Source organism: Ctenocephalides felis, unplaced genomic scaffold, assembly GCF_003426905.1.
Source record: "Ctenocephalides felis isolate EL2017-DRISC unplaced genomic scaffold, ASM342690v1 CF-g0.4_SCAFFOLD_01886, whole genome shotgun sequence".
NCBI lineage: Eukaryota > Metazoa > Arthropoda > Insecta > Siphonaptera > Pulicidae > Ctenocephalides > Ctenocephalides felis.
In genome coordinates, this window is record NW_020538040.1 from 19,229,191 (window position 1) to 19,239,767 (window position 10,577).

The window sequence follows — 10,577 nt, forward strand, 5'->3', positions numbered from 1 at the left end:
TGCATCACAGGTGTTTTACAATTTGGACTCTATCTTTTAGCAATTTAAAAGTCAGATGTATTCTCAAGGTTTTTATCAGTAGTGATAAAAACTTGATCAAATAAAGATAAAATAATGCAATAACACAAAAACTTTTAGGTGTAATGTGGATCTATATATACATATGAATACATTCCATTTTAGGTAGAAATATTTTGAAATTAGATATCTGTTTTGTCGTTCAAGATTAAATGAACATAAACAACATGTATAATGATGAATAAAAATATAATAAAAGTTCTGATACCTCTTAAAAGTATTCAATAAAGATATACCAAGTTTCTAATTTGGCGAAAATCCGGATTTCTAATTATAATTCTCGATGTATCAAGTAATTCTGAATCGTTTGACTTGCGCGTGTACTAGCTTAAGTTTTTCCAACTTTTCACCACGAAGTTCCACCTACATTTGAATGAATTTTTGAATAACAGAAGAAAAATGTATAGACTTTCGAATGATGCTAATTTTTAAAGTAGTCAAAGAGCCGCACTGATAGAAAATGAAAAATAAAAAATCATTTTCACTTTTTTTATATTGGATGAAATTTTGATCTTGAAGAATAAATTGGGTAAAAATCAACTCCTGACTCTTTCACCAAAAAACATTCTATAATACAGAAAATAATTAGCATGTTAATTTTATATATCATTTAGTATATAATAATTATCACAATATATTAAAATATTTATTACAATTTAAAGATACATTGTTAATTACTCATAAGACAATTATTAAACCTTTTATCCATTTATCTGGATTTATGAGTAAAAAATGAGATAGCTTATGATAAAAAATGATAAAATATTATCAACATAAAATGCCCGTAAATTCAATGTCGCATTTCTAAATGAAAAATTGTGAAAAATAATTTAATTTCGAAGAAAAATATTTACAGAGAATGCCAAGTGATCAAGAATGTAATTTAGTGAGAAAAATGAATGTGCTGTTTCTTGTATTAATTGTTGTTAAATTTAGTGTTGGACAAGATTTGAGATGTTCAAAATCTTTTTGTGATGTAAGGTTAATTTAATTATAACATATATAATATATATATATAATATATTTTGCCCTTTTAAATATATAAATGTATTAGTAATTTATTGCCATATTTGATTTTTTAATGTGTAAAATTCTACACTTATCAATACTTCATTGAAAAATGATTTTAAAATTTTAATGTCGCTAAAACATGTTATTTAGTTTCAGTTTTTTTCCAAAAATGTTCCGATATCAAAATAAATAAGTATGGGTTATATATTTAAACTTTTGAATTGTAAAGTTTACTCTATTTTTAATTTGATTTTGAATATTGATAATTTTAAATTATTTCTTAAATTCAAAAAAATTATAAAAATATAATAAAATATTAAATATAGTAACTCGAACTTATTTATTTTAATATCAAAGCATTTTGTGAAAATAAACTGCAACTAAATAATATGATGGATTCTGTAATATAAAGATCACAAATTTTGCAATATTTAGTAATTTTATTCGGCAAAGTTGATTGATAATTAGTAAAAAAAAATCACATGTTATGTTCAAAATTAAGTAAGACAAATAATTTTGTTTATTCCTAAAATATATTTTCGCCTTTTTTTAAAATCAGATTATAAATTAAATTGGTAATGTAATATACTTATTTAATTAAATGCTTTATATGGGTCAATTTAGAATTGTGCTCAATTTTTAATTCAATTTCGATTAAATTTGAGCTACTTTTTTATATTGATTTTATCTGTATTGATTACAAATTTTATAATATTTAATGTTTTTGTTCGGCAAAGTTTTTATTATTTTCTTTTATTAAACTATAATCTGCCTTAGCATAACAAAAATTCTGCATTTTAAAGATAAAGGTAAAAAAATGTTTGAACTAATGGGGTGCATGGCATCGTGCCTTAAGGCAAATTGCTGGAACTTCCTGTACCGTAATTAAAAATCTTGGTAGCGTACCCAAAAAAAAATACACAAAATGTGTACACATTATTGAATCTCTATAAAATATCTGATAATTTGATGTAGATATATCCAATAAACATTTTTGACCGCAAAATGACTTTATTTTAACTTATTTTGATTGAGAGTCCATGACCGCTGGACCTGCCTTCCCAAGAATTTAATCAGTTCTTCATCTTGTCAATTCAAGTAAAATGTTTCTCGAATTATTAAAATTGGACGCTCCGATCTTGTAAAAACTGAGTTACCGTTTTTGGCACTTTTTGCCCTGTATCTACAGAACGGCTAGACCTGCCTTCGCCAAAAACTAATCAACACGTCTCCTTATCAATACGAATCGAATGTTTTTTGAATTATTCAAATCGGTGAATCGGTGTTCCCGAAATCGCCAACGAAAATTTGTATACGCACACACACACACATCCACACATATACATCCATTTTTCTAAGGTATGGCAAAATGTTCAAAAACGTTTTAAACGTAAAGATATATAAACATTTTCATTTTCGATTTTTTGCGATTACTATTACTTACCCTACAGAAAGTTAAAAAGTTGATTGATAATTGTTAAAATTCAATAAGATTTAAAAATATCTGGTTTTAAACTGAATATTTTTTGGCTAAGATTTTTTTTCTTTTATTTAACTACAATCTGCCTTTACAAAACAAAAATTCAGTAAATAGGCAAAGTGGATTTATAATTGTAAAAATTTCATATCTTTTGTCCAAAATACATGTAAGACAAACGATCATCTAGATCTAGCCCATTGTTATATTTTGTAATTTATCCTCTTTTTTGCAAGTGAGATCATCGACATTGTTATCAAAAACGTAGTTGAATTCGCCTTGAGTCAAATAGGCTACAAATTGATTATAATATTTATAAAATTTATATAGAACTTGTGTGAAATGCGTGCCATGGCAATTAGAGGCTTTTTGTGTGCCAGCAAATCTTTGGTAAACATGTGTATTAGCGTTTCTTACCGGTTGTGAAATGACTAATGCGTAATATAAATACTTCATTCGGAAAGGTAAAAATATACACCTGTGCAACAGGCAACAAGAGAATAATATATATAAAATTTCGCCTGAATCACTATAACCACAATATAACTTTATGTCTTGCTTAGAATTCAGTTGAACTTTCAAAAATGTATTTTTGTAATGATTATATAAATTCAATGCTCTGTATTTTTATTAATAAAGTAGATATTAAGTTGGCAACTAAATAGATGGTATTAATTGAATCATCATCATTTTTCTGTATCAAAAACAATTTTTATGAAATAATATAACACACTTATAAAAAAATAAGTGATGTACCTTTTCTAAAAAAGAAATATATGTAGAAAAATATAAAAAATTAGAAGCAAAAATTATTTATCTGAAATATTGATCTGATCGTATCCATCATTTCCAATCCTTTTTTTGCCAAAAGTACTTGTAAAAAATGAGTGATATGGATTTATAGATCAACATTGCAGGCAAATAATTTTTGCTTCTAAATTTTGTATAATTTTTTTAAATATTTTTCTCGTTTTAATTGAATTTTTAGGTTTTCTGACGTAATCTAAATGTAGATAGTAGGCAACTTAGACGACCACCAGTAAAAAAGAAACTTTTGAGCGATTGCGTAGTTTTCGTTTAGCAAAGATGGAAAATCAAATCAAATATTTTTGTCATATTTTGCTTTTTTGTTTCTGCAAATGTGAAGAAGGCGTCTTAAGCCTACAAAAAATTACGAGCTGTTTATAGTCTCAAAAAAACGGCAGTGTCAAAATTGGTTTGCAAAATTTCTGGTTCTGGTCTGTTCTGGTGATTTTTCACTTAAGGGTGAAAAACGCTCTGATCGTCCAGTTGAAGATGATTGCCAAAGAATTGTTTACTTTTACTCTTATCACCCAACCCAAACCATCAATACTGATGTCTACATTGAACTAATGAAATTGACCAATTGAACAATTAATGAATTGACAATTCGTAACGGCGATTTATTCCATTATTGACATAACATATCCTTGGCCATTTAACAAAAATTATTGGATATTCATTGAAATATTTTACTACATCTACCATATAATTTTGACCTTGCACCATGTGATTACTTTTAGTTTCGATCTTTACAAAACTCCTTGAAAATTAAACAATTCAATGATTATGATAACGTCAAATTTTATCTAATTCAGTTTTTGCTAAGAAAAACCAGAAGTTTTATGAAGTTGTGTTAATGATATTGCTTGAAAAATTACAAAAAGTCATTGATCAAAATGAACAATACATTACAGATTAAAGTTATTTAGATTCATGAAAGATTTGAACAAAAATCCGCACTTACTTAGTTGCTAACCTAATATTAATTTTTTATACATTGCTTTGAGTTTATTTTTTCAATTCAATTCAAACTGTGTATAACAATGTTACGCCTCATTTTTATTTCACCCAATTTATAAACTTATTTTTTCTATCGTATTTTCTGATAGTTTATTCTTATCATGTCAAATATAGTTCTTTTTGACTTTTTGACCTTTTGATTTCACGTAATTTGTTTCATAGTTAGTTTTACCAACTTTCTGTATGTATTTTATTCTATCCCGAAAAAGGTTTTTTCTAAAGAATTTCTGATCAATAGTGCTTTAATATTGAATTTTGTAACATTTAACAATAACAAATCTAACAACATAGGCTATATACTTAAGAAGTGTTCATTTCTCTTGTATGAACTATATTTTATTTCGAACAACTCTTTGAAGCATTTGTAATAAGAGTATTTTTCGTTTACAAAGTCAATAAATAAAAAAAAGAGTATTTTTCCCATTTTTGATCAATAACATTCAATTAAACTTTGAAGCATCTTATAACATAAATGATTATCTAATTAGGGTATTTTTAATTCTCTACATTTATTTCAGAAGATGTATGTATGTATTTTGTTTCGAATCACTTTTCGAATCATTAATAAAACTAATTTTCTTTCCCATCTCTGATCAATAACACTTCAATATTGATTTTATTATTACAACACGAACTATCTACTTAAAAGTTTTTGATCATCTATATTTATTACAGAATTTTAAACAAAATTCTATTATTTATTACAATTATACCCTCTTCATAACGCTTCCTCAATCATCATCCTAACTTTCCTTTTCCATAATATATATAGACCTTCTATACCTCATATTTTAATATCATTATTTAAATTATTATAATTTCAGAATTGAACGTTTCTAACAATCTCACGTAATTTATATTAATTTTAAAATTAATTTTCATCAGGAATATTTAGATAATGAAGGATGTCTTCCAGTACGAGATGAATGTTTAGCACAAAATCAGACTCACAATGGAGCTCTATTTCCATCACCCACGCCTTGTAGTTGTTGCCAAACGTGCTTAAAACACCTCAGTAAGAATTTTATGAATATTAATTTAAATATATAAATTGGACTAAAATTTTGGTTTAATTTAAACCTAGACACATACAATTTGCAAATTTTCGTTGTTACCTTGATCAAGATTTTGTTCAAATGTGTTCCAGCGTTCACAAAGTGCGAGCTGGTAGCCAAATGATTTTGAGTAATACCACATAAAAAATTAATAATCCAGTCACTATAGTAAATTCACCTAGGAATTCGAGATACCCAGCTGTAAGTCTGTAAATACCCTAAAATAGCATCCTAAAAGTTGTCTCAAAACCTACATATGGTAGGGTGTATGCACCATATGTAGGTTTTGAGATAACTTTTAGGGTGCTATTTTAGAGTATTTACAGACTTACAACTGGGAGTCTCGAATTCCGAGATTTTTTACTTAAGCTTAAATGACTGTACTATAAGTGGCAGCATTGCATTTTTAAAACAAAATATTTTCATCATTATTTTTAGTTAAGCAAAAGTCTGAAGCAATCTAGCCAAAATCGTGTTTCAGTAGTTAATTACATACTTAAAATAAACAAAGTACGAGAAAATATACCATTTTGTCATACCCAAGGAAATTTTGTAAAAGTTATTAAATAAATCTATTTCTATTTTCAATTACAGAAGAAAAAGAAGAGTGTTCTCTCGGAAATCCTGGAGTGCCAATGCCTGAAAGTATTTGCGGTCCAGGATTAGTTTGTACACATAGGCCTGGACAACATCCAATTTGTGAGAGTGCGTCTACTAATCAATTTAAAATTATATCTTTATTGTGATTGCATCGAATAATATTATTGTTTATCATTTAGAGGATGAAGTTACAGAATGCTACAAAAAACAGAAAGACTATGACAATTTGGAACTTAATGGCCAATTGGGAAAATATATGGAACGTCCAAAATGTGATGAACGCGGAAAGTTTTATCCAGTTAAATGCATAACTAATCTTACGTAAGTAAAGTACATGCAAATTTGAAATTGATACAAATAGTAAACAAGACACTTTCCTGTTGACTTATTTTATTAAGTTAATAATTATCTAACATTGTACAACAGATGCTACTGTTTATCTGAAGACGGTGAAAGAATTTTTGGCGAAGGTTTATACTCCCAATCTGCTGATCTATTAATGAATTGTAGTAAGTAAATAAAGTGTTAAAAAATTTCTATGATCAATAATTTTATCTTTATAATTTATACTTTTTATTTCTTTTTTCCAATATGATGGAATAAGGATTTTCCATACTTAGAGAAAATAATTAAAAGATATAGTAACATCAATATGAAATAATCTAAATCGATGTCTGCCTCAAAATCAAAATTTTCCATCTAATTATTTTAACTTTATACCCGGACGCCCAATCACTGGGCTGGCATTCGATTTAGACATTTTTCAAGTACGACCAAAAATTTGCTCGTATTAGTCTTTTAAATTCTCATAATATTTTTAGTTATTAACTTCCAGAACAAAAAGTTTATTGCCAGAAAATCTGATTTAATAATTTTACGTTTTCTCGATTCTTCAAATCATTCTGAATCGCTTGTGTGTGTATGTGAGCCAAAGTTTGATCTAACTTAGACGTTTTCTCAAAAACAACAGTACCGAATATTTAAAATAAACTTATTAAAAATCATCGTCATAATTTTAAAAGTAGTTAAAACTCAATTAAGTATACTGCACCATAAAAAATCTTATTTAAACATCATTCGAAATATCCACGTAATTTCAAGAAAGAAAATACCCAAAAATCAATCTATTCCTCAATAATCGATCACATGCAGATGTAGATAATAATAATTTAACTCACCATTACAGAGTGCTCCCGAAGCGCCCATACTGCTTCCAAATTGCTCCCAGGATGGACTCCAATTCTCCCAATGCGTTGCACTTCGACTGGATCATATGAACAACTGCAATGTTTAAACGATTTTTGCATGTGTGTTTACCATGTGTCAGGTGATCCTGTCTCAAATCCTGTCAACATGACCACGGAAGGATTATCAAAATTGGACTGCTGTAAGTCGACCACATTATGTTATTGAAATATTAAATGATGAAAGATTTTTAAAGAACATATACTCACGTGGTAATTATTATGATTTCAAAAGCTAAATTTATTGCCAACTTTATTCATTGAGCTTTCACGTGACAAAGTTGTTAGACTTCTAATTAGGAGTTCCTGGTTTGATACCCTCTTCCGATAGGCTGATGTCAAGCAGGAGTGATTTCAGGATTCACTCGTAAATATAGATAGCAATATGTTTCCAAGTAACAATAGCCGTTACACGGCATTGCTACTTCAATAAAAAAAAGTCATAAAGTTTAGACATTTTGATAAAAAATTCATCAAATAAAGATAGGGCAATCGTTGAATTGCAATTTATAAAACAATTTCATCAAGAAGAAAAGTATAAAAAAACATATTTGTCTTAAAATCACGCTTGTTCAAGAGATCCTGACAAAAATTGTGTTATTGAATTATATAATTTTAGATAACGAAAAACAAGATCAAAATAGTACATTTCTCCGAGAATGCGAAAAGAACAATCTTGATCAACTACAAGAAATTTCGCAACTTCAAAAAAGTGGATATACTGTTCTCGAATATCAACTGCCAAAATGTGGGCCCGACGGGTGGTACGCCCCTGTTAAAGTAGAGAATGACAAGTAATGTCAATGATTTTTTTTCATCTGAACGGAGGTATATTAACTATAATTTCAAGATTTATGAATTTATACCGCTACGGTGGTGTTCTCCACAGAAGTGACACTGCTGTACGAGCCTGCAAGCCGCCCATGCAACTGATTTTTTTTTTATTTGCATAGATTTATTTATTGCCGATCAAAATGATATAAAAAATTTTAAGACAATATGGTGGGTGTACATGAATTTAAGTCTCCTATGAGATATCTCTTTTTATTATTTTTTGACATTTTATTTAAGATCGTATGGCCATTTTTTCAATCTTCGAGTAGGAAATTCCTCGCTTAATTCTTTTAAATATTTGTTTGGGTGACCTGGTAATTTTTCGTGGTATTCCATGTAACTATTAGGTAAAATATTTTAGCCAGCACTCGTAGCAAAAGGGTTTTCTTATTTATGGAAGAAAAATATTCATGATACTTTAAAAAAATTATAGTTATATTTACTCTCGTTCAGATAATCAAATCCATGTGTTACCATTGTGACATATATTTTTTTCTTCAGGAAAATTTGCGTGGATAAGTATGGAAATCAAATAGAGAAATACGAAGCAAAATTAAATACACCTGAAGCTAACAAGATGAACTGCAGTAAGTAAAAATATCTTGTCACATAATTATTTGACTTAGTTTCAATGGTTATTTTACATGCACTAATATAATACAAATTCTTCTCTATTTAGTATCATAATTAATACCTTTCCACCACCTGTTTTGTACCAAAATATTATTTATATATTTTAAATTTTTATTTTATTTAATTTTATAAGAACTGTATATACTGTATATTTATTGCAATCCTGATAAAATAAGGAATATTGTTTATTTGTTTTTTTTTTCAGAATGTGCACGGACAAAAAATTTATTGAGCACATCAAATTCAGCAAATAAACCCGAGTTACCTTTGTGCCAAAAAAATGGAAATTTTGAACCAAAACAATGTACAAAAAATCCAAATGAATGCTGGTGTGTTGATGAAGATGGCAATCAAATTCAGAAAGAAGTCAGCGGTACCTCCACTTTGCAATGCAAAGATCTTAGCTGAAAAAAAAATGATATAATATAAATGATGAAATATAAAATAAAACTTATCTGTTATGAAAAAATTCTGAACTTATTTCACTTCACAAAAAATATATTTAAAAAATTCGTGGGTTTCACTCCTTGGTAAGTAACTAGAGCGACTGAACCTGAATCAGAGGTCCTGCTGTCGATCTCGCTTCGAGGAGCCTGATGTCCAGCAGTAGTGAGAATGGTTTTCACTAGGAAATATAAGTAGCAATATATTTCTATGTGAAAATAGCCTTTATCCAAAATTACTGCATCAATAAAATATTCGCATTATTACAAAAATCGTAATAAGAAGACATAATCTTCTATCCTATAATATTGATAAATAAAAATGTGTTTTGCTTTCGCAATTGTTTGCATCACGATTTCTGGCATCCTGTAACACAATTCAGATATTTCTCAGCCATTCAAACAATCTTGTTGTTACCAAACTAAGTAAACGAATCCGGTCAGAACATTCAATATTTAAAAAAAATATTTGCAACTTGAGCGGTTGTTGACCTCACCATATACGCCAACAAGTATAAATATCAAACATTGCGCAAATTTTTGAATTTCAATATTAATTCATATTCATTATTAGTATTAGTGATGTTGTTATATGATATATGTTGTTTGTACTTAACGAAGCGATCGTTAAATATTACATTAGAAGACCCAGAGATGGTAAACATTGATTGAAACAGGTATGTCAATAATTTTTTGAAAAAATTATTTACTTCTGTATAATAATTCTACTTTTTTATTTCCAATATGATGCATTCACACAAAAAATAATTGAAAGATTAATATCAATATGAAATGTTCTAAATCGATGTAGGACCGTAATATTTCAGTATGATCTATAATAAGACTATGGTATCTACCGTGAAAGAAAAATTCATAAAAATCGTCGAAAAAAATATATTTTTAATACTTTATTACAAGAAAACGACCTGGCCGATCTTTATCAAAAACTAATCAGGTCGATTCCCAACCAGTATCTTTCGAACGGTTTTCGAATTTTCAAAATCGATTAGAATTGCAGACTGAAACGCGGACGAATTTTTTTTTTCAATTTTCTGCGATTCACAAAGAAACAGCATTTCATTACATTAGCATTTAGTACATTATCGTCCCGCAAAATTGATAAACGCTAGTCCTCATCAAGATACATCGCCTTTTAAATTTTTGAAATCGATCCAGCCGTTTTTCAGAAAACGTCGATATACGGCAAAAATTATGTGCACACACACACACGCACACATACACACACACACATAATTTCTCCAAATTTGGTCTCACTCGATTCAGAATGGCTTGAAACGTCGAGAAAACTTAAAATTAGCGAAACGGATATTTTTTTTGGAAACAAACTTCTCCTTCGGAAAGTTAATAATTTGGTTAG

The 10,577-nt window shown here is 28.2% G+C and overlaps 2 protein-coding genes across 2 annotated transcripts in view; one reads left to right on the top strand and one right to left on the bottom strand.

Annotated features, from left to right (window-relative positions):
• LOC113377109 (TBC1 domain family member 4) overlaps positions 1-7,391 on the bottom strand; it is an 81,991-nt gene extending 74,600 nt beyond the window's left edge. Inside the window, exon 1 of the mRNA XM_026617311.1 lies at positions 7,224-7,391. Within this exon, the coding sequence (XP_026473096.1) occupies positions 7,224-7,352 (129 nt within the window). The 5' untranslated portion in view covers positions 7,353-7,391. The remainder of the gene's footprint in view (positions 1-7,223) is intronic.
• A 7-nt stretch (positions 7,392-7,398) lies between these two features.
• Positions 7,399-9,164, top strand: LOC113374719 (thyroglobulin-like). Its single transcript, XM_026614692.1, has 4 exons — positions 7,399-7,432; positions 7,909-8,083; positions 8,625-8,710; positions 8,962-9,164. Exons 1-4 carry the CDS (start codon positions 7,399-7,401, stop codon positions 9,162-9,164), a joined length of 498 nt encoding a protein of 165 aa, XP_026470477.1.
• Positions 9,165-10,577: the final 1,413 nt, after the last annotated feature.

Coding starts and splice junctions, on each gene's coding strand:
- LOC113374719 (XM_026614692.1), top strand. CDS start 7,399: ATGACCACGGAAGGATTATCAAAATTGGACTGCT. Junction 8,084..8,624: donor GTTAAAGTAGAGAATGACAA/GTAATGTCAATG, acceptor TTTTTTCTTCAG/GAAAATTTGCGTGGATAAGT. Junction 8,711..8,961: donor AGCTAACAAGATGAACTGCA/GTAAGTAAAAAT, acceptor TTTTTTTTTCAG/AATGTGCACGGACAAAAAAT.